At 41.2% G+C, this 24,903-nt stretch overlaps 1 protein-coding gene across 2 annotated transcripts in view; it reads right to left on the reverse strand.

Annotated features, from left to right (window-relative positions):
- Positions 1–859: 859 nt before the first annotated feature.
- The window catches only part of LOC138634496 (ubiquitin-associated and SH3 domain-containing protein B-like), a 48,977-nt gene continuing 24,933 nt past the window's right edge, over positions 860–24,903 (reverse strand). The window contains exons 2-14 of one of the 2 annotated variants that reach the window (XM_069721463.1): positions 14,478–14,531; positions 12,848–13,034; positions 11,704–11,902; positions 10,940–11,109; positions 10,323–10,531; positions 8,712–8,856; positions 8,432–8,555; positions 8,176–8,295; positions 7,676–7,768; positions 7,434–7,578; positions 6,297–6,403; positions 6,066–6,175; positions 860–4,380 (exon numbers count right to left, since the gene is read on the reverse strand). In XM_069721463.1, the coding sequence (XP_069577564.1) occupies positions 4,243–4,380; positions 6,066–6,175; positions 6,297–6,403; positions 7,434–7,578; positions 7,676–7,768; positions 8,176–8,295; positions 8,432–8,555; positions 8,712–8,856; positions 10,323–10,531; positions 10,940–11,109; positions 11,704–11,902; positions 12,848–13,034; positions 14,478–14,531 (1,801 nt within the window). In that variant the 3' untranslated portion in view covers positions 860–4,242. Of the gene's footprint in view, positions 4,381–6,065; positions 6,176–6,296; positions 6,404–7,433; positions 7,579–7,675; positions 7,769–8,175; positions 8,296–8,431; positions 8,559–8,711; positions 8,857–10,322; positions 10,532–10,939; positions 11,110–11,703; positions 11,903–12,847; positions 13,035–14,477; positions 14,532–24,903 lie in introns of both variants that reach the window. The other variant, XM_069721462.1, reaches the window with a different exon arrangement.

The following is a 24,903-nucleotide window of genomic DNA, read 5'->3' on the forward strand; positions in this document are numbered from 1 at the left end:
TCCCTGGAAAGATTCAGACGCTCAGATGCTTTTTTTTCTTCAAGTGAGGAAATAAAATGATTAAAGTCCTCTTAATCGTATTGAAATCGAAGGAGTTAGAGGAGTTAGGCACAGGCCAATTGGTGGTGCATCTGTTTGCACTGTCGTTCCACAGTAAGAACAGCGAAGGTTTGAGCCCTGCCTGAGGCTCAGATCGAATCTCAACCGGGGAGGATGCCATTGATTTTAAATTGCCCATAGATAATGGGTGGATGGAGTTTGGGGAAATTCAAAATGTTTTTCTTACAGTACAAACTACAGGAAGATATTGAATATCACTACAGACTCATTATACCAACCACAACCCCTTTTAAAACACGTGATATCTAGTATCCAAACAATGTCTGTGTCAATTTTAGTAGTGAATGAATATTTGTGGAGTTATAGGTTGCAGTGACCCAAAGTTTTGTCACCATGCAGTGGATGTCCTGAAAAAATTCAGCTCTGTCACCCATCGCTGTGATTCATTGTAATTTTATGACCTGTGGACTGTGAAATGGCTGGATATTAAAATTGGGATATAGCTCCTAGCAAATGCAGTGCAGTGGTTAACAGTCAGCTCTCAGCAGGAACACTCAGGGTTTGTGTCCCACGTGGTGCTCAATAAGAACCTCAGCTTGATTCTGGCTGACGATAACGGGTTGATGATGTTTGAAGAAACTTCAAAACTGGAGAACTTTTGGTTGTCGACATTTAAAACGACATTCTATAAGTCCAAATGTTGGTGAGAAAACTCTGAAAAACTTCAGATGTCTTTGGATCATCGGTTAAACATGCTTTACTGAAAATGTAATGCAGGATAAAAAAAAAAAACCCTTCATTTAGGATGTAGAACTTTATTTGATTTGAACTCTTACAGTCGGTGCAAACCAAAACGGATAAACAGGAACTTTGTGCACCCGTTGTTTTGTAATGTTATTGCTATGGGAAAAAAAAAAGTATGCTTTTTATTTCACGTTCCAACATGTTTCAACAACACAACAAAACAACAAATGAACACTGTCACCACAAATCATAGACAGATCTCACTTCCTCCCCCGTGCCCACAGAGTACTCCAAAAATATGAAAATATTACAGCTGCTTTTAAAGGACAGCTTTTTCTTTATAAACTCCGTACTTAACAGATAAACAAAGTAAATTCAAAACTGAAATACATTTCACTCACACTCTGTCTTAAATTACAAGTCAACCAACATATTTTCATTTCAAGAGAAGTAAGTTTAAATTAATTGCTGTACACATTTGGTGATATGTTCAGACAATAAATAATAAAAACAAGAACACCATGGATTCTTCCTCTGCATTTCCATCACATGGCTCTCCTCTTCTGGAGTTTGACGATACAAATGAATGTCTCTCTTTCAACAGAACACAATTCGTTTCTCTCTAATCAAAAATACTGCATGTTCCACCAATACGTTGATGTGAGGAAAATTATATTTAATCCAAGACAAACAACCCACTCACATTTCAGTGGGAGCCGAGTGTTTCTTTAGATCTCTTTCTTTTGTTTCCCACACTGGTAATGTCCACCTCCCTGTGTCAACAAAGGATCTCCAGCTGCTGAACAGTAAGACATTTGTACTGGACCCAACAGAATCACTAGTGACGGTTTGCAGGTCAAAGAAACACTCAAGATTAGTTTGTCTGATGTTTTTCTGCTGACTGAAGCATTAAATCAAGCACTGTGTTTTCCAAGAAGATCGTTGTCTCATCAATGAATCTGAAAATGAGGATCCTAAAAGGTAGACGCTACCCAGGGACAGATTTCCAAAATGGCCTGATGCCATTTACAACAAATTGTTACACAGGACACACGAAGACTTCATGTTCCCCACAACGACTGCTGCAGGGTAAAAAAAAAGCTTTGGGAGAGAAGCGCTGCTGCAGCGCTGAACCGAGCAGTGTTGACAGAACAGAACAATGCTGCTTGTGAACGCAGCCTTGACCTGAAACTACTGAGGATTTGGTGGGAGGAGGTGAGGAGATGCTTTGCAAGTTTGAAAACGAGCATCGTGTTTCAGATCAAACCTCGTTCCTCATTCTGCGGGTCAGAATTTGATTTTAAAGCTGCTCTGGTGGTGAAACATTATTGTTTGAAAACCCTTGGGAATGACTGATAGTTTGTTTCTGTTCGGTAACTGTTAGATGTTAGATCAGATGTTGACCAAGCACTCGGTTCAAACAGGGATTTTATAAATGCTCTGATGAGATCGGCCTGATGAAGAGGTGGAAACATGCAACTTCTTCATAAAGTACAGTACGTGTGTGTGATGCTGCAGCTGTGAGCGGGCAGTCGGCCCATCAGGAGACGTCGCCTCAGCTCCAAGAGGCACAACATCACAGTCGCTCGATGGACGGGACAGTTTTCAAAAGCTGCACATACAGTTATACGTGTATGTTAAATGCAGTCAACACCTGAGGTACGGAGCGGAAAGTCTTGCATGCTGTTAAGAATGACGATCTTTTTTGCTTTGTAACATTTGAAAGAAAGGCCAACAAATAAATAGAAAGAAAACTGGAAGACTTCTTTTTTTCTTTTCAAAATATGATTATTTACAGCTACTCTGAACCTTTGAACAACATTATGACAAACGCACACTAAAACTGCTGCTGGACCAGAATCAAGAAGCTTCTGTATGATTGTCAAGAGTACAGGTTGTGCTGTTATAGTTGCGGCTGCTTCAATTTAACACACGCGAGATGAATTGGAGGAGAAACTGGCTGTTACCGGCTGTGCTGCATTGCAGGGCCACGTTGTGTGGTGAGCATCAGGACAGTCCCTGAAGAAGAGCTGAAGCCACTGCTGACATGTTTTTCCTCAGCTACTGAAGAGCAGGACAAAGGATGCCATTTTTTTGTTTTTAAACAGTCATTCCAGTCTGTTGTCATTGTAAACAGGGGCCCTGTGGTTCAGTGCTGCTCAGACCTGTTCAGGAAAGCAGTTCTGGTAATGACAAATCCTCCACAGTCTCATGAAAGTTTGTGAAACGTGCATAAAGTCCAACGCAAATCACACAGTGAAAGTAATAAAGTAACTTCTATCACATAAAACTGGTGGATGAATTAACGGCTGAGACAACTTTTCCATTAGCACCTTAAACTTAGTGAGGCACAAACAGCCATGTCGTCAAATCAAAACTGTTTATCCTCTCCTAAAGGCACAAGTTCATGTAGCACGTCATCAGGTTCACATGCTATTGGAAATAAGCTCAGAGTACATGTTAATGTTGGCATTTTTAACATGAAATATTTTGCGTGTTAAAATTCAAACATGCCAAATGACACATGACAAACCAAATGGTTGGTCACATGCTAATGCTAATTTTACTGTATCAACTTATACGTTTGAACATGTTCAAATGTACAGTTTTAACACAAAAAACATTTTAACGTACTTTTCATGCTCAAACTCTAAAATCTTTGCTCGCTATCTGGCGCACTAGTTTCAGTGTCACATTTTTTTTTTTTTTTTTTTTTTTTTACAGGTGACACCAGTGATTTAACAAAACTAGAATTTACTGGTTATTAAAGTGAACCAGTAACGAGGGGTAGGAGGGTGTTAATGTTAAGATCAGCAAACATTAGCTAGTAAACTAGCTTTTGCTGCCTTTAACGTTCTAGTTTAAACATTTAGGGAACGTAAACTATTCAGTTCAGTGAAAAAACTTAAATGAGCTTTACTGACGCGTTAAAAATAGAACCTGAGTCTGTTCAGCTGAAAGCGACGCTATTTAAACTCTACTTCCACCAATGTGCTTCCCGTAGCATTACTTCACCAATTCAGTCCTTCTTACTTCATAATAATACATTCATGTTGGAAAAAAATACTGCGTCTTACAATCTTCATGCTCATTTTACAAAATTTCCTGAGACTGATCAAACGTGAGGCAGAGAGCTCCCGCACACAGTCAGCTGACGCCCGGCCACGCTGCCCAAACCAACTTCTCCCCACACAAAATAAGAATATGAAGACATCTGAGTGGATGTTTTGATAAGTCACTGTTGAACCGGTCACGGAGGGATGCAGTCCGTTCACCGGCTGCGACTCGGCTCCTCATCTTCAGGCGGGAAGCTGAAGCCGTCCCTGCTGACACAGCGGCCACTGAGGAGGGGTGAGGGTGGGTGTGGGGGGTGGGGTGTCTGTGGGAGTACAGTATGATCAGGTCGGGGGGGGGGGAGGGGTTGAGACCAGGCCGATGTCATTCTTGCATAAGTGTCTCCCTCCAGTCGAAAGTGTGGTTTGGTCCATGTGTTAGGGGGAGGATGGGAGGGTCCACTAACTGCCACACCCCCGTATCTCCCTGCTCCTCGCAGGAGCAGAAGCCCAGGTAGGGGATCTGAGGACAGAGCAGAGGAACCACAAGTGTGAGTTTGGAAATGAAATTCACGGAAATGACAAAATGCTTTGTGGATGTTTTCTCTATTTAACTCTGCTGTAATTATCTGCACGATGCAGCACTGCATGCTGGGAGCTCAGTGGATATTGTGCTCTTTGCAATCATCTTGCGGTACAGACAATAACATTAGTTCATTAATACAAAACTTCTGTAGTAATGATAAAACATGCATATGCACTTATGCTGGATGCAGTCACGATGGGAATATATTAAGGCCTCACACTGTGGAAGTACAGAAGTTATCATGTTAAAGGAAATTCTACTGTAAATGTTAAAATATGATCTGATGTATCATTCAATTAAAAAATATTCTCTTATCGAGTCATTTTAGGCAGAATTGAGTCCTTTCATAATTATTTTTCTCAGTAAAGGTGAAAAAAGAAAAGAAAAGAAAAATAATATTTGACACTGTTTTCAAAGCAAACTCACTTAAAATCGACTTTATACTAACTCATAATAATTATACCTCTGTTGTCCCATAGTTTTTCCTGTTTTACAGCATCTAATTTCAGTCAAATTTTTTTAACAAGCTGATTTAACTTGAAAATATTTCAAAATATTCCGACTGCACTGCAAAGTAAAGAAATGTAGACTTAAACACAGATCCCTGTAAGAAAGAGCTTCTTTTTTTTCCCATCAAGCTGCCCAAAACTTATCATTGATTCAAATCAGCCCTTCCAGCACAACACAACAATAATACAATTGGTATTGTAGTATTGTTTTTGATATATTAATATATATCAAAAACAATACTACAATACCAATAACAGATTTAAAGGGGCCATTTTAGCTAATACTATTTTGAATGCATGATTTTTTAAAAGTGAACCACGAAGGCAAAGGGACCGATAAAACCACACGTTAAAAACAATGTCACAAAGAGCAAATGTTCCTTTTGGTTGAATGTGTTGGGGTGCGTCTGCCTGTGGATGGTGCTGAAGCTGAAAGCCACTTAACAGCAGCCGCCTTATTGAGGGTTATTGATCTCAATGCATCAAAACTAGACGGAAGACCGGCTAATGAAGAAGCAGCCGTCCTCGGAGCCTCTCAGCTTGTTACTGAGAGCACTCTGTATTCAACTCTACGGCTCTCAGGTCTCATCCTGCATTCAGCCGCTCAACTCTAACCTGATGTATTCTTCATTTCTACAAACTTTTCTAATCCATATTTCCCGGATGAGGGAGAACCGTGTTTCACATCACAAGGCTTACATGAATGAAAAATTTAGTTTTGCTTGAGAACATGCAGACGTGTAAAGTGTTCCTGATTTACATGAGCACCCATGAGGGCGGCAACTTTTCCATAGAGTGAAGTATATAAGTATATACTGTATATATATGCCGTTTGTGTTTAATTGGCCCTCGTATCATCAATTTGAGTATCGTGATGATATCGCATCGAGGGGCCTCTGCTGATTCCCTACGGAAAAGTTTCCACTGCTTTGAGTGCGTCACTCCACTGGTTTGGATTCCTCACACCTCTGGAGTTTTACGTGTACACTCCCATGTTTTCACACATTCAACATGGAAAAAGGAAAACCAGATGAAATCAATGAAGGATGGGATAGAAGAAAAAAAAATAATAAACAGATGGATGAGATCTGAAATGATACGCAGTGAACGGACCTTTCGGACGACTTGGATGAAGTCCTTGGCGCTCTGCGGGCCGCGGCCCTGCAGCTGGCGTGTGCAGGCCTCTAAGGAAGACGCGTGGGCTACAATCAGCACGTTGTTTCCTACAGAGGGTGTGAACCCGAGGCAGGATGCAACATCAGCAGTGGACAAACAAACCACCATGTAAAACAATGAGGTAAAAGTTAAAAAGAAGAAAAGCCCAACAGCTTTCGTCTCTCTTACCAGTGTTTTTGCAGTCTGCCAGGATGTCTTTGGTCACTTGATAGCTCCGACTCATGTAGTTCTCGTAGGACTCAGACACAGTGAGCTTGCTGACTGGGATCAGAGGTCTGGATCCACACAAATGTCAATCATTAAACAAACAGTACAGTAAAATCTGTGTTGCAGTGAGATTAGGAAGTTTGCAGAGTGCCTTTGAGGGGAGGCATTTGTTCGGAGCGCACTGTGGTGCATCGAGCGCGTGTATACACATATGCAAATACACATCAACACATACACGACACTTACACTAAAGATGGCAAAGAGGAGATGCATACAAAAGAAAAAGGACCTGGAAGACATGAGTCAGTGAATCGGTTTCCTGGTTAATCAGTAAGCAGTTAACAAAGTTACGTTCAGTGAAGCCAGGTGACGTTTCAACTACGAAAATGTTAAACCTACAGAGGGAATTTTACAAATAAATCAAAGTATGTTACAGAATGAGTTCACATAATTATGATTAAACCGGTCACTGCCTGATGTATTTCACAGCTGTTAAATCTGGTGTCTGGTGAGACACTCTGGCTAGATGATTTCATACTGAGCACGCTCAAAGAGCAGAGTACCGACAACTTTCTAATTGTGACCAGATGGATAAAATTGGGTTGAAACAAGTCATTTTGAAGGGGTTGTGATGCCTTGTATTTCATTTATTCACTGATTTGCAGCCACAACAGTAGCGACAGAGCAGGTAAGGGAGGAGGCGAGGACATGAGCTTGGTTTGCGTAATTACTCTCACTGACAGAAGGGGGAGACAAACGTTCCAGCAGGTTTACGTATTTTACAAGATAGTATTTAACACTCAGTATTCTTGAGCCAATAATACAAATAACATTTACAATAGGTGGAATCAGAACACATAAATCATGAATAATGGAAAGGCGACCACAGGTTTTACTTCCATTAGCACTTAACAAATTGAAACCACGACACATTTCACTCAAACCGTCTCAAATGCATCGTTTTGATTTTGTACAAAAACATTTAGGGATGATTTTGTTAAAGTAGCCGAGATGTTTAGCAGCAGATGACGAACACGTTTATGTTAGTAATCCCTCAAATGCTGTGCAGCTGACGGCACAATGTGCGTTTTGCGTCACCTGTAAGTTGTGTCCACGCTGAAGTGGGCTGCAGCCAGGTCGGTGGGAGGAATCCACGCAGGCATGGAGCTCCCACACACCCACTTGGTCCATTCGAAAAGGCCCGGTTCCACTCGCACCTTCAGCTTAGCGTCCTGCTGCAGACCTGTTCACACCGACACCGCTGATCAGACAACTACAAAAATCACTACGACCCACTTCGTGTCACTGAGAACGTCTCGGTGTGACGACGGCCTGCTCACCTTTCAGGATGTTCTGTGCCGTCTGAACACATCGCAGGGAGGGAGAGCAGTACACAAAGTCCATCACCGTGTTGCTCTCTAAGAGGGCCTCCCCTGGAAAAGCAGCACATCTTTAACACGCCGTCACGTCACAAACACACCGCCAGTCCTGTAACACTGCTGCTGTTCCACATGGTGCACGTCCCTCAGGACACTCACATTACATTAGTACACTTACTTTGTGTACTACTTGAATTTTGACAGGGTAGTGTTGTCTACACTCACTGGAAATAACCGTGACATTTGAATGCATCACCTGCCAACATATCTGGTGGTTTTCATTATTTTACCCAGAAGTTAACGTGTTTTCGTGCCCTCTGTTTAACGCCTGCGACAAACGTACTGACGGCTTCTCGACAGTGTGAACAGGCACTCAGAAAAGTGAGCGTCAGCGTGTTAGCATGTGATTCGGAGCGCAGCAGCGGTGTTGTCCATCACTCGGGTCTCCGCTGCGGACGTACCTATGAGTCGAGCCTGAGTGGATCCAAACACAGTGATAGGGGCGTCCATGTCGTAGTCCCTCTGCCCCCCCCACAGAGGCAGACTGGGAGGCATGTTCAGGTTGGAGCGTACGTATCTACCTGCAGCACAACAAACGCACGCTGAAATGTATGGAAAGTTCTTGGTGTATATAAATGTATATATTGGTGAATTTGATTTCAGTCTGAGCCTACAGTTTTGTCTGTCTTTGTCCAGTTAACATGTGCACGTGCTCACCTTTACTATCTGAGCAGAGGGAGAGCCAGTGTTTTCCAAAGACCACGTCCATCCTCTCACCGTGCCGGCACACAAAAAGCGTCCGCTTGGGCTGTCGAGAGTGACCGCCGCTGATCCGCAGGACCTGCTGCACATCAGGGAATTACAGCGCTTTCTGAACACGCGTGAGATTCTTATAGGGTTTATATATATATATATATATATATATATATATATTTTTTTAATGATACAGTCATATGCAAAATTCTGCAGACCGTTACAGTCCTAAAAACCAACGTACCTGCATGGGGTGACAGATGAGACTGAGGGTGGGCGTGTCTCCAGGACTCGTGTTGTCGGGGCGTCGGCTGTCCAGCAGTCCGTCAAACATCCCTCGGTCCTTACTGGTCTTGTCGCTGGGCCCGCAGCTGAAGAACGAGTGGGAGCTGTTGTGAATCAGGAGGACACATGTCAGACAGGCACTACAAATCACAGTCTTATTTGTCTACAGCTGCTCTATGAAGTATTTTGGCATCGACCAAAAAAGTTCATGTTCATCCTGAAGGAGTTATCACTGAAAGTTAATATGGGAGAGCTTTAATATCAACTCTATCAACTCAAAAAAAATACATTCTGAGAAGTTAACTTGTCTGGGAAAAATGTCACTATTATGTTGTTTGATGTTGGAAATCCTTCGCTTGCATAATTCAATTAAAAAATAATGGTATACAGAACCATGAAAGAGATGAAAAGTGGGCTTGTGTACGGTAAACTGTGTGAAAAATGTAATTTAAATACAGTGTGTGATGGTGAATGACATAATTCGTTGTATGTTGACTGAATATAAAAAGATTCCTCATAATCCATAGGCTTCCTCCGCTCATCATCTACTGAGTACATTTGGATATTTCTTGTTTACAAGAGCAAATACTGACGTGGTGGTAAATGCGGGATGATCCCAGGGGGACCCAAATGCCAGATGGACTTCATATTTGTTGGGTTTACATAATCTGATTAACTGAAAGTGTCATAAATTTCCACCAGTGAATATCAACTACGTCAGAACCGCCATCCTCTGTCAAAACTGAACTGACCTGAACTGTTTAAGTTCATACAAAGTTATGTTTTACTTAATTACTTCAATTTCTTTATGTTTCAGGTAACGAACATATGGAAAACTGACCGCATGGAATTATTAACTTATCATATGAAACCTACAACAATCAACTACTGTTTTCATTATTATTTTCTTTAATATTAATGATAATAATAATTGGTTATTTAGCGTATGAAATGTTAGACAACAACATATTAGCACATTTAAATTGATTTTGTTGTCAGGCCAAAAGCCCAAAGATAATGAGTTTATTATTATATTAAACCAGGGAAACTAGCAAATATATATATATATATGAGAAGCTGGTAACACAAGATTTGTTTAATATTTTGGCTTTAAAAATGACTCAAACATTAAGTCACACATCAAAATTGTTGCCAATTCAAAAAAATTTCAGACAACTACTTCATTAATCCTCTCAACATTTCAGCTGTGCTGTGTGTGGTTTCTGGATGCTTCATGTATAATGGGCGTCAGTTGGGGTCCAACATTAGTCCCACCATGCTGAGCTGGTACTTTACAAAAGGTTAATGGGTCACACTGGGAACATCCTTCGTAATATAATGGTAATGTGTGCAGCATTAGTACAGCTATAGAACAAAAGGTGTTGGACACATTAGGAAATAACAGAAAATAGTGTTTCAGATATAGACCGAATGCCACGTAATACTCTTTCAGTGCAAATTACATGTTTTGCTTGTATTTTTACTGCCATTTAAAAAAAAGTTTTCATCCATTTAATTTGTTTGGGTAATTAAAGCCATATGTTGTGCCTGTGCGAGGTTCTGCACTCACCCATGGAAGACCCAGGTGTCCGACTCATCCGCCAGGCTGACGTAGTTCTCAGGCAGCAGGCCGGACAGCCCCGTGGCCAGCGAGGTCCCGTACACCCAGCCCTCACTGGTGCTGCTCTGATCCACCGGGGACATGAAGACAAAATCCCCCGGAACCAGCTCCAGCTCGTCGTCGTTCTGGGGGATGTAGGGGTACATGACCCGCAGGGTCTGCACATGTCACGCACACGGTTAGCGGCTAGGATGTAGAACAGACTGTCACATGTCAGCGTGTTTACATGCTGTTGGTTGATAGCGACATGTGATCTTGAAACATCCATTGTTAGTATGAATATTTACTGAATATGAATATTAGGTCGTCAACCACTTCACCAATCTTCAGAAGCCGTTTAAAAACCTATTTATTTTCACTGGCCTATACACTTTGACCTCTACTTGGTACTTTTGTGTGATTTGTATTAGCTCGTCTTGATTTTGATGTTACTTGTTTTTATTGATCAAGTCTGTTCGAATGCACGATTGTTTGTCTATGTGCAGCACTTTGGTCAACCTTTGTTGTGTTTTAAATGTGCTATACAAATATATTTGGACCTGACTTGACTTTGAATATGAGCTCACCTCATGGTTAGCGAAACGAATGTCCCGGGAGAACAGAACGGCCAGCCAATCACAGCCAAGCTTGACTTCAATGCCCTTGGCCAGTTTCTCCAGCGAGGGGAGGTGGTCGGTGGGGAAGTTGTAGGCCAGTGTGACATGGAGCTGCTTCTTGTGAGGCTCCACGTGGACCTCTGGATGGGAGAGAAGATGTAAAAATCAGGCAGGGACTGTTTTTTTTAGAAAGCAGACAATCTGCACTGGTTGTTACCAAAGTAAAAATGATTTCAAATCGAGCCTGCGCAGTGAGGTCACACTGCACAAAGCATCAGAGAGAAACCTACATCACTCACACTGGCTGTGGACATGCTCTAAATCTGTGCCTCGACCACGAAGCAGGAATATGACAGAGCATTAGCGCTGACACCAGGCCTCTAATCTGACTTGGCACTTCGCTGCCTGAAATACTGTTTGGCAGTCGCTCTAATTTTTTGCCTGTGTTTAAAAACACAGTGACAGCGACAGATTGAGCGAGCACTTTAATAACCCAACATGAACGCCATCTGCACCAATGAAACGACTGTCACTGCTGGAAAAACAATGCCGGTCACGATGCGTTACACGGCGAACATCCTGAGCCGACACTGACATGCTGCAAAAACACCACTTGATGAAGACTGATGGTGAAAGATGGGAGACGAGCAAGCCAGGATCTTTCAACATGATCCACGCCCGGGCCATTGTGGGTACGATGTGCGACACTTATCCCTCACGCTTGGCCTTCCTACCTGCCTTCCTGGTGGCCTCGGTGGCAAAGTCGGCCGCAAACTGCTTGAGCACATCGGCCACCTGCTCCTCCACGAAGAGGCCGATGAAGTTGGAGGATGTGTAGAGCTCCAGAGGCAGCGGGCTGGGAAACCGACCCCGCCACTGCTGCACAGAGGCCTGCAGGGCCTCACAGAGGGCTTCCACTTTGTGGTCCGCACACTAAGTTCAAGAGATAAGAGTCGGTTGTCATGACGTTGGATTGTTGTTTAAATATGATGAGAGCGACACACATTTTTAGACAGTTCATAGCGCTCCACTTGCTTCCTCACACAGACAAATGTATTCTAAATTGTATTTAAGGTACCTTGCGGAAGATTGAGGATTGGAAATGGGCTGTTTTGTTTGTAAAGTGTTGCGCACAAAGTGGCACATGCATGCGTGCAGGTATCTGGGCGATGTGATGCACAGTCCTGTTTTCCACACTGAGAGTTAGTGGCAGTAACGTGCACTGAAATGTGGCAATATGTCAATAAATACAAGAATGAAGAAGATTTCAGCAGTATTTTAGAAATGGCCAAATGATTTATGAGAAAGGATGTCATTTCAGCACATCTCTTCATCAAGGATGCACACACAAAGCGAACAAAACAACAAACCTCCACAAAGCATCTTTAAAGATCGACTCACATCGACTCCTGGTTGCTTAAATGCTGCAGGTTCAGCTAGAAATAACTGTATTCATGCCAACTGCGTGGATTTAAGATAGAATATTAAATGGATTATCATTGATATAATGTCATTTAAAATATCTCGGCATCGGCAACATTTTTATAATGAGATATGCGATTTAAGTTTAGCATAAAGGAGACTGCATATGAACATGTGTTTAATGTGCTGGATCCGACTTGGGACAGTTGCTGTTGTGTCTTTTCCATAAATTGTCTCTGGTTGGTATACAGACATCAGACCGCACATCACATTTATATAATGAGCTGCATGTCAGAAAGAGTCCTTACACACAAGAATGAAAAAAAAAGAGATTCATACATCAAGAATTCAACTGATATTTACTCTGTGTGGCGCACGACCGTACAACCTCAGAGGAATTCTTAATTTAAGCCATCCTCCTCCATAAAGGTTCATTTGGAGTTCAGTTTAACTCACCATAAAGAACTGGCAGAGAGTGATATGGGGGAAAATGTTGTGGGCTTTGTTTTTGCCACAAGTGACCCGGCTCTGCTGCCAGAAGTGGGAGAGCTGGTTCTGTAGGGGCCCGCTGGGCCGCAGGTAGAGGACGAACTCCCTGGGCAGCGGGTCATCCAGAAACGGATCGTCCACATGGGAAAACAGCCTGCGTGACAGATGGAAGAGTCTCACGCCGCGCTGTCGGGATAACCTTTGTTTTTACGTTTGTGTTTAGGTTATGTGGCACCGTTTTTTAAGAAATAACTGGTGGCACAAACAAAACCCTAGAAGAAGAAGTGGGTAAGTACACAGTTCTGAATGCAAATGACTCCGGCGGTACGAACGGCTCACTGTGGGAGCCCTACAGCTTCTTTTCTAACTGGAACATTTCCTGTTTTGAGCTGAGATTCTGGGACAGAAAACTTTCCTCCCCGCCTGCTGTACCGTTGCTCTTGCCTGCAGCACAGATTTTTAATGAATAAAATCCTTGGCCTTCATTCAACATTTCGAGGGATGTTATTTGTGCTTCAATCGTTTGTGGGAGTCGGTGTTGCCAAATACCTTCACATAAAGACTTTTTCATTCATACGGGGCACTACAGCGCCAAACACTGTACTTCATGGAGTACCTTAAGGTTCTGTGCTTGGCCTGTTTTATATCATATTTACATAAACAATTTAGCAGCTAATGTGTTTGGAATTAATACTCACTGTTCTGCAGATGTTTTGTATAGCAGTAGATTTTTGTTTCTTTAAAGTTGCACTTCATAAACTACTGCTGCTTTTTTATCATTTTTAGTCAAAGCTCGCTGAACTCAAACTAATGGTAAATGCAGAAAGATATATTTTCAATTTTTTTTCAAGGAGGCTCATGGATGCATATTCTTAGTTATTACCACTGACTGCATATAAAAGTGGACGTAACTTCCAGGTCTGAAAAATGAGGCTGGAAGTGCCTTAAACTGCAATACCACCGAGTGCCACTAGAGGTTGGCTCCAAAAAGCCTCCATAGGCCGAGATGGAAAAGAAAGACTTTTCTGCTCGAATCACTTGGAATAGTCTGTCAACTCAAACCAGTTCAAATGGATGAATATAATATCTCTGGCAGAATTATTATGACACTAGTGTAAACTACTCAGTATTTACTTGTGTACTAGTCCGACACTTTTAGCCTTCATTTTGTATAATTATCATTGTTTGTAGTTTCATCTGTTATCTGATTTGGTATTGTTTTGTTTTATATGTCGACATTTTGAACAAGTCCATCTATCAAATGAGGTTTCCAACATCAACATTACGGGGGCTTATCTGGCTAAATAGAGGAAAAAAACAAGAACAACAATAATATATATTAATTAATAGAATATTATTTAAGGTTTTGGCATTACAGTTGCATTGTTCTTCACGAGAGAGAAAATCACTAACATCCGAACTTCAGTTACATTCAGTGTTTGACTAAATCAAAATCAAGATCAAGAAGTCCTGAAACCTGCATCTTTTTACATACTGTCATCCCGTTGTACAGCAGAGGGCAGTGTGACACATTTCCTTCCCTGACTTGTGATGTGTGTATGTGAATGTACAGTGTACACATTTGTTGAAAACTTACCAGTCACATGCTGCTTGAACGCTCCGACCTCCAGTTGACACCACAGCTTTGATTCTGTAAAACAGCACAAGACAGACAGTTTAAAAAAGCAACAACAATCTAATTACATCTTCAACAAGTTAGTCATGTGTACTCGGAAAAGTGTGCAGTCAGAGTTTGTGACGAGTGAAGACGGTAAAACCCGGAGAAACATCTTCTCTTGGACTTCTGCCTGTGAGCAAGTTAAACGAACTCTCGTTAGTGTGCTGAAGAACTTTGTGGCTGCAGATGGTTAATGTTGGAAGTGAAAGAGCTCGGCATCCACACACCTTTGTGGAAACTCTGACTCTGCAAACAGATGCACGAGAGCGCTTTGAAAGAGAAAGGAAATAATATGGAAAAGTTGAGAGTTGTTAACAGAACAGAAATGCCACTGGAGCTGGGTACAAACAATGTCAGTGGAAAAAGAAAACGGGGGGAATTATTCAACTTTTCCTGGTTTGATGGCTGAAGTGAAAATATAAATATAAATAAACAGCAATTCAGCAACTGTCGACTCAGAAACGTCAACATGTCGGATGGAAATATAGTTTTTCCCCCTTGCTAGTTTGTAAATGTAGGGAATTAAAATTTCCATTATTTCACGAAAAAAAATTATCAACAAAAACAACCAACTTTTGTTGTCAGACATTTTTACTTAAATATGTTCAAACTGATTTGTTTAACATCACTTAATTTGAATTTCTTTTTTTTCACATTTGTATGAGTACAACCAACACATCAGGCACCGATGATTAGAGAATTACTTTTTTCCTTTTGTAAGAATATTTAGGAAATATATGTGATCTCAAAAGGTGCATTAACTGATTTTAAAAAACAGCGATTACATTCACATCACCACCTGGTAAAGCTGGTCGGCTGAAAGTGTTCGCATGTTTCTTATTTAAACTTTCAGCAGAACATTAGCTACTAATGAGTGGTGCTATAAGTTCTCTCTCTTCACCAGCCAGCTGCTAACTTTATCTACCTGATGTTTGGTGTTGGGCAGGTAGCGAAGCATGGATTTATCGTAAAGATAAGGTTGATAAGACTCTGAGTTTAAACCAAGTGGCTATGCACTGTGAGATCATCCTCTGGTTTTTGAACTGCTGTTTTGAAGCCTCCTCTCTGGAATTTTTGGTCGACGCCATGTTGGTGTTTTTGTTGACCATATTTAGATGAAATGTGGAGGAGTGAGGGGCGGAGAACATGAGAAGACCATACGTGCCTATAACAACTATACCAGCATCCTGACTGCACCCCACCCCTGTCAATCAAACCCGGCATGCCCCCAAACATCCCTTTCTTTGAGGCCTAATATCTAATTAATGATGGAATTATTTTCAGAAGGACCATCACAACACTGATCAGAAGGAGCGACTTTAGTGAATGGCACCATAGTGACTTGTGGAAGAAATTAATTGACTGTATATTTCATGAGAGAAGTTGGAGCTTTTTGAATGGAAGTCTGTTGAAGCCACGGGGATGTTTGGAACCAGACCCTAATGGCCCTCAGTGGTATTGCACTTTAGGGGGTTTCCAAATGGTTTCCCTTTTCGGACTCGTAGACTAAGTCCATTTTAAAACACAGTCTGTGGTTTAAACCTTCAAAGTTGTAGCCTACAAAACAATTAGCTTAAAGATGCAGTATTTAAACTGTCAATGGAGCTGAGCTGAGAGATCACTGTCTGCAGGTTTGTCACTACAAAAGGCACCTTTCAAACTGTATATATTCATATGATTCATTTTTTAAATAAAAACATAGGTGAGAGCAGCTTTAATCTCAGAAATAACTCTTGAACAATTCACTTAATTCTGTCATTATTTGGTGAGTTTAACCTGCGTACTAGCTTGGATAATTTTGGCCGGCTTCGAACTGACTTTGTCTTAAAATATTTAGGCTTGTCAGAGTGTGAATGGTTCAGATGTAATTACTAATATTAAATTTGATTCTACTCCACCTGACACACCTAAGTGTACAATCATTAATGAATGCTGTAATACCACTGAGTAACTGGGAAAGGCAACTCAATGATTCAACATTCGGAGCGGTTGAATGACTTGAGGGATGATGATGTCATTTTTGTTCAGTGGACATTTACATTTGTTACATTTACAGTGCGGTGATAATAATATATATTTTTTGTCACTCAGTTTTATTTTCCAATAAAAACCCACAACGCATTTAAACGGGATACTTTTTTGATAATTCTTTCCACTCCCACTGTTTGCCCTGAAAGGTTGACGCGTACCAGTGAGTAATTGTGCATTTTATGTCACGCCAGGACATAAAGACAAAATGTGAGCAAAGCACACACAAGACATACTAAGTGTGTGTGTGTGTGTGTGTGTGTGTGTGTGTGTGTGTGTGTGTGTGTGTGTGTGTGTGTGTGTGTGGGAGGGGGGCAGAACAATTTGGATTACAAGTGAGAGGAAGCGTCAGTTCCTCGTAAGACCCTTCAAAGCAGCATGTTTGTGTAGGCCCGACATTCACATCAGCTTCTTTCACATTAAGTGTGAACAAACCACAGAGGGGTAACTCCTCTCAACCATAACGAGGAACTCCACGTCACTCGTAAGAGTTATTCATCCATTTAGAGGCTCTTATGGCATCACTGTGTTTCCTGCGTGTTTATTCTGTGTTTTCCTGGCTGAATAACTTCTACGTTTTACAGTCAGAAGCAAAGAAAGAAAACCAGGTTCCAGCTGATGGTGAGGACAGATGTCTTAGCTTTTGTCTCTCCAAGGCAGTTCAACAAGTTGTCATTCGCTGGGATGTGTGAGGCATTATCGGAGATTAAAGACGCGTTTAAATGAAAGAAACAGAGAGAACAGGGGATTGGCCCGCTCACGCCTCCCTCGTCTCAGCAGCACCTGGAGGTTTGCCTGATAAGCAGGACGAGCAGCAGATGAGATTATTCACATCAGAGCCGCACAATCTAATTAAGCAGCACTCAGGAGATAAGAACTTGTACATGCAAACGTGGTTTTCGTCTCTGGAGAGCGAGCAGCTTCCTCAGCACAGCATGACATGTTACTCCTGTGGGATGTCCCCCCCCGGCCCGGGCGGAGGTGTGTTGGCACACATTTTGTGACTGTATACTGACACTGTGTTTCATTATTACGGGTCTGCAGAGGTGGCTGACAATATTGTTGAATGAAAAAAATCGGAAGATTTGCTTCTGTTATGTTCCAGTATTATGAATTTATCATTTTAACCAGTGACTATTTTAAACATCATTGGACATTTTTTTTCCGCAGCAACTATCCAGGACAAAAGTTTATATTGTCAGGTGGCCAAATATATGACTCCAAAATCATGCTAATTTTCTCTGCTGATTTTAGCGAAAATGTTTGAAACCTTATTTAAGAACTGGGACAGTGGTGTGTTTTCAGCTTGTTCTTGAGATATTTTGCCCCCTTTTGGCAAAAAACACTATTAATTGTTAACTATGACTGCAGCTTTAAAGGTCAAATCAGTACATTTGAAATAACTTTGAAATGCAAAAATAAATAATATAATAATCACACTCTATATAGCAAAATAAACATTTTAATTTAGAATATAGGTCTTTATGGCAGCTGTTTTTACAGATGTTGTTATTTGGAACATTTAATAGAATGTGTAGAACTGGCGGATTTGTGTTTGCAATATATAGGTCATGGCAAATAATAGCTTTGAACTTGTATTTTTAATCTTAAAAATACATTTTAACGTGTTATTAACAGTGTCTCTCCAATATGGGTATTTTAAACCAGTTATGACATTGTTGAACTTAAGCTGTTGTTGATTCAAATCTTGTGAACTTTATTCTTGTCAGGTTGAATCAGACTTGGAAACTTGACGAAGAGCATCACGGGACACTGCAATGACTCCTTTCACAGTGTTCTGCTTAACAGGGCTTTTTACCACTTTGAGTTGAGTCAGTCTGTTGAAAGTGATCGTACTGTATGCATCGCATGCTTTTTTTTTTGACGCCATATGTACAGTCGGAAGTCGAACCAACACTCTACCAGAGAGAAATAAAAAGCACTAAGCTATTTTCAGGCAGTGCAGTCAGTAAAGCAGCAGCTCTGACCACAGCAGGGACAGTCAGATGCATCGGAGTCAGGCTCTCTGTGGTTTTATGGAGCTCCTGTGTGCCACAGGTGCAGACCTATGAAGCAACTGCACATGTGTGTGTGTGTGTGTGAATCACCGAGAGGGAGGAGAGAGCAGTGTCTGAAGGAAGCGGTTTGAGAAAGGGCCTTCGACTACTTCACCGTATACCTCCACACACCAACAGTCAATCAGGGAGGACGTAAAAAGTAAGCGTTGCCACATGGTGATGGCCACCTGGGTTTCAATTGGTGTTTAATGATGACACGATATCTGACCAAAACATATCGGGCTTTCACAACGATGTGGAAAGAAGAAGTGAATCCTGTGAGACGTTTGACATTTAATTTGTCCCCGTGTTCAACTGTGTGAGTCTCACTTCTTGTAGAAACTCAAATTAAACTCTGTGTATGTTAGAAATTATGAAATAAAGTCACCCACATTGACGTCAGTGAAAATGACCTCTGACCTATGACCACAGTCCTGCCTTTATAAGTCGGTTTTTCCGCTTCCTTGTTTGTTATGACGAATACGCAGCTCAGAGCTGCTGCATCAGAAGTGACTTCAAGAACTGATGACTTTGAGACACTGATGAGCATAAATCTGCCACATTTTAATTTGACTAAACGTTCAATGTGAATCTGATTTTGATATCCCAACAGATGACTCAAACCCCTAAATGAGACTTCGGTAGTCGGAGCAATTCTCAGCATTATTGAAGGTGGCTTCTGTTTGAATGGAAACACTGGATCTGAGATCAAAATGACACCGTTGGTCGGACAAACACCACAACTTCCTGTCTGATTCAAATTTAAAAGCTCGCCAGTCTGTCGACGAAAACAAACGTGTTTCAGCCTCCTGTGTCTACGATCTAACTGTGAACGCCGTTATGTGAACTGAGAGGTAAACAGAGGGTGTTGCGTTATGGCGAAGTTCTTTCTTCATGACTGCAACACTGCTACCGCTTCTTCCAGCCGAATGACACGAAAAGCCTTCGTTTCAAATATGGGGTTATGTAAACATAAAGCTTTCACTGTGCAGTATTTCTCTAATGAGTAGAAGCCGGTCCTGAGTTTTCGGCTAACGTTGGCAGCTCTATTGTGTTCGGGGATGTTTGCACTCCAGCAACCTCAGTCAATTTGGTTTTGCGTCCATTGAGTCCTCTTCCTCCTCCTCGAGGGGGGAGGTTGGGCGGCCTCGGGTTTACCAGGCTGTAGCTGCAGGTTGAGCGTCTCAGCTGCCCGCTGCTCTGTGTGTGTGTGTGTGTGTGTGTGTGTGTGTGTGTGTGTGTGTGTGTGTGTGTGTGTGTGTGTGTGTTCACTGCTCACGGATGGGTTAAAATGCAGAGGCAGTGTTCCTGTGTGTGAAACCTACTGTACGTAACATTCTGGTAATTAAAATAATGCTCCTTTCTTAAAGCAAATATTCTTGCAAAATATAAGTAAAAAATACAGACAATAAATCTAATCTTAAATTTGTATCACCGTTTCCAGTATAATTATAGCGTATAACGAGCTTTTGTTTCTTTGTCTCCATGTCTACTTCATTTATATTGATCAACTGGAGCCCAGATGGATCAAATGAGCACTTAGCTGCAAAAGTTTAGAAAAAAAAAAAAGGTGGAGACAGACAGGCAACAAAACAGCTACGAGCCCTTTGAATCAACAAATAATTACACAATTGCTGGAATAATGATCATTTTGAGTATTTAATCTCATAATGATACGCTGTAAGACTGTCGCCACCCACATTCACAACATGCAAATTTGAGGCTATTACCACAAAGGCTGTTGAGTCAACTCATAACACCATCGGAAGATATTCTTAGGAATAAATATGCCAACAAATTGCACCAACTGTCATCCTAAAGCTCAGGGGCTTCACCAAATTACAAAAATATTGTACAGAAGCCGAAAGTACAATGCAGTACTTTTGGCTTCTGTACAATATTTTTGTAATTTGGTCTGTGCACAAGTGGCTGTATTTACAAGACAAACGTGTGCAGTCATCCAGGAAGTCAATAGCACGACTTTCCTGCAGACCTGCGTCAGTATGACTCCACTTTGAGAAACACGAGCAGCGCGGCCAAAAAGTATCGCTGGGCGAGAGGAACAGTTGTTCTCTAACACTCCAACAAATTCTTGGGACTTCTGCTCAATGAACAGATGAGTCATCGCTGGGTGGCTGGCGAGGCTGCTGTTATGTCTGGGGAAGATAAAAACACCGCATTCCACGTTAAGACCCTTTGCATGTGGTGGCAGGGTGTCTCGGTTTGAGGAGGCTGCTCTGCGTCATATGACCTTCAGAGTCCGAGTGTGCAACATGACCGCCAGAGAACCTCTGCATCGGAATGGCGGAAGAATCCAGATCCAAACTCAAAACTAAAAGTAAACAAACGTCCCCGAGCTGAAGTGGATTTACAACGAGCCAAAATTCCTCCACAGCGCTGAGCAAGTGTCCCCGTTACTGCGCTAAATGTGGTGTAACCGGTTAGTGAACCTAAATAAGGCCTTCTCACGCAAGGCTTTTTAGTATATTGTATTCCATGTTTAAATAAAAGTGAATCAATCTTCTCTACTGGTGGTTATAATGTAAATACGGAAAAGCAGGATGGGCAATTTTTAGCAAGTAGTAAAATGGTTATCATGTGATGGATTAAAGGAGCATTCCTGTGACTATTTCAGTTTAATAAAGTTAGGAGGCTCGGGTAGATGGGTTTTAAAAATTAAACTCTGATGAACATGAAAGCAGCTGAAGCAGAGATATTCTGATGTTCACTCCTTTTTATGGGCCAATCTCCAAAAACCTGGGTTCTACAATTCCTATAATGCAACTCTATGCCAAGAGCTTGTGTGATTGGTTTCCTGTCAAATATTGAGTCTTAAGCAGGGTTTAGATATTTGTGAGTCTGATAAGATGGTGTCAGGTAATAAGAGACTCGTAAATATTTTTGCCGAGATGTATCGTTAATCTTTTGCTTCACCATGTTCGGTCTACTTGTCAGAACATCAGGAGGCGGCATCAGTTCTTTCAATGGCACAATGGTACATGACGCAGGTTTAAACCATCAATTATTGTACCAGGCTCTTTCAATGGGATAATATTTGTGTTTAAACTCAGGATTAAGCCTGATTTAAGACAGCTGTGATCATTTTTTTCTCTGACTTATGAAAGCGTGGTGCCCATTAAATGTTTTGGAGTTAGTTCATAGATCTAAATCGTGATGTTTTGAGCAGCTGACATTGTTCTGAGAGGACAGTTAAAACAATTGTGTCATTACATTTATTAATCTATAAATGTATTTATACTTTCCCACGTGATTTTACAGTTAAGTTCCTGCGTTTGAAACAAAATTGTTCATGATGTCAGTTTTTGGTGTTTTTTTTTTGCCTTTATAAGATTTCATTTTTTACCTGCAGGGTTGTTTCAGAAATGTGTAATATATGAGAACTGAAAATGCAAAGAAACAAAGGTCATAAAATATGAGTCATATTTTTTGTACCCCTTTGGAGACACAAAGAAAGAAAAGAAAAGAAAAAGCTTGTGTATTTGGATTCCCCTTTACAAACTTCACTTCCTGTTCCAGAGCTGCCCCTCAGGGTTACCATAGCTGCTGTGGGTTTGTTATTTCAAAAGGCGAGCCCTTAGCTGAGTCAAACACGTCGATTAGAGGCTGGCGGGGACTCGAGGAGGATCCTATGTAAACAGAGCGTGGAGCTTTTTGTGGGAGCAAACTCATTTTTAGTTTGAATCATGAAAGGAATCAAACTTAATGTGTTGAGAAAGCTGACGGTAGACGAGGCTGGCCTGAGGTTTTCTGATCAAAGCGGGGAGTGATCGGTTCGGTCTGCTGGGAACGGAGGAGCTGCTTCGCCGAAGCCTCAAAGGCCGGCTGTACCCACCGCTCCCTACGCCTTCATGATGACGGTGCAACTCCGCGCACATGCTTTCAGCCCCCTCGACGCTGCTCGGTTTAAGGCTGCTGAGCAGAAGTCGGTGGCTTCAAGGACCAGCAGTCGCAGCATAAAATCAAGCTGTCAACTTCAACCACAGATATAACCGTCATTTATTTATCGGACAAGCCCTGCTTTGTACTAAAACTGCAGGGACACGTGAAGGTCGGACATATTTCAATGGTACGGTTTAGAAAAGCCACAAGTTCGGCTGATTATTAAGCGTCTTCACTTATTAGTTGTGATTGTGACTTTTTTTTAGTTGGTTAGAGGTCTGCTGGTGAAATCCTGGTAACCAAAGACAACACTACTTTAGCAATAAAGCTACATATTAATGGACGAGCAAATGACAGAGCAACCGCAGTGACGAACATACAAAAGCATTAAAGATAAACAGGATTGGCTTTGACGCTAACTGCAACTGGTTGCTGCACCAAAACGGGCAATAATAAAACGTCACTCGGGTTTCCACAGTGACTTGACTGACACTGTTGGAGCCAATAATCTGGTGAACACCTGTAATCGACTGTGCAGGCAGTCGTTTTGGGGTTTATGCTCATGTGCTGATAAGCCCACAGTTAAATGGTGAGAACAGTATAAATTGTACGTGTGTGTTCAGTGTAGGATGTTTGCAGTATATCTTTGCTGAGTACAAGCGATCAAAAAAAACTACAACTCTTGTTGACACTAGTTTACTCAGTGCAGGCAAGATTTTAGAAACGCTACCCCTCGTCTGACACCACAAAGAATGTATTAGATGATAGATAATTGCGCTTTCATATGTGTATTATTATATCAGATATTATGTATTGATTATTTATACCCATTCAAACTAGAATGCTGGAATTTACTGATTAAATATCCACCGTGTGCAAACTGTTAAATTGCACAGTGGGCTATAAACTCTGAAATTTAAGCCCCGCTCGTGTCATAGTAGTTACCAATTTTTTTTTTACATTTATCATATTGTAATAACAGTCTTGAAGGTGGATCACACAATATTAGGTACAGCTGCATACATTAATTGATACAGCAGCAGTGAAGTACTATTTGTTGAAGTACAAGAGTGCACCTGTGACCCATTTGCAGGAGCACTTGAATGGGCGCATGCACAAATAATTTGTTGCTGTTTCTGTGGTTGTGTAACCTTTTGCGACAAGTTCACATACAGTTAGTAAAATATACATTTTCAACAGTGTCATTTAATAAAATCTATAATATAATGATATTTTCATCGCTTGTTCTGGTTTAATCATCTGAAGTGTTATTCTCCAAATTCAGTCACATCAGGTTCCTGGAAATGTTTCATAATAAAAGGGTTTCTATTTACTGACAAACTAGAGAGCTTTTAATTTGATACAAATAAAGTGAAGGCTGGGTTTGTATTAATGTAGTGAGTTTAACAGGGCAAATGGTAGCGGATCAAAAGAGGTTTCAACCTGACATTGTGAATCAGTCAATACACATAATGTCAAAATGACAACTTTGACAATTGCATTTGATTTTTTTTTGGCTCTCTTGCATGAAACATATTTTAGAGATCATTGGATCTTCAAGCACTTAAAAAATGTAAATGAATTTCAACGGGATCAAGAGGACTATAAATATTTTATTTTCTCACATGGAGAAATGCTGCGGCAGCACGACCACTGACAGACAGGAAATTATTCATCAACAATTTAGTTAATTAATGAATCCCAAAAGGCGCGTTTTAAGTTAAAAAAAAGTCAACATTTTAGTAGTTCCAGCTTCTCAAGTTTGAATATTTTCTTGTTTTCAGGCCTTCAATTTTAGCAAACTTAATACTTTTAGGTTTTATAGTAATGGCTGGAGAAATAAAAGCTTCTGAATTTGTCAATTTAGGCTATAAAAAAACATTGAACCCATTTTTCAAAAAATGTTCACATTATGTATCATCAATCAATAAAAATGAATCTTAGTTGCAGCCCTTAAAAATCACTGAATTCTTCAGGCCAACATCGGCCCGGTGCATTTGCTGAGCTCCGGTGGTTACCACTCCCTGCATGACACACCGACTGCTCCACAGCTGTTTCACCGCCTCACAGTCCCAACAAAAACTCTTGGAGGCTCTCCACCTGTGAGTGTGCAGAACAGTGTGGGCTGAGAGTCGACTGTATAACAGCTCTTTGTAGCAAAATGTCCCTTGATGACGATTTTCCCCATCACCAATAAAAAAAGACGAGAAAAAGATGTAACTCAATACAGCCTGCGAGAGCTGCACCGGAGTTTCTCAAGCTTAAAATATCAAAGAGGGCAGACGTTCCACCTCCAGCTGTTATAGCTGTTCTTTGGTCAAAAGCACCACATGACATTCACACGTTATCATTATCAATAA

The sequence above is a fragment of the Brachyistius frenatus genome, unplaced genomic scaffold (assembly GCF_029030835.1).
Source record: "Brachyistius frenatus isolate BFR_SWC_R1_liver_20210118 unplaced genomic scaffold, ASM2903083v1 Contig_265, whole genome shotgun sequence".
Lineage (NCBI taxonomy): Eukaryota > Metazoa > Chordata > Actinopteri > Embiotocidae > Brachyistius > Brachyistius frenatus.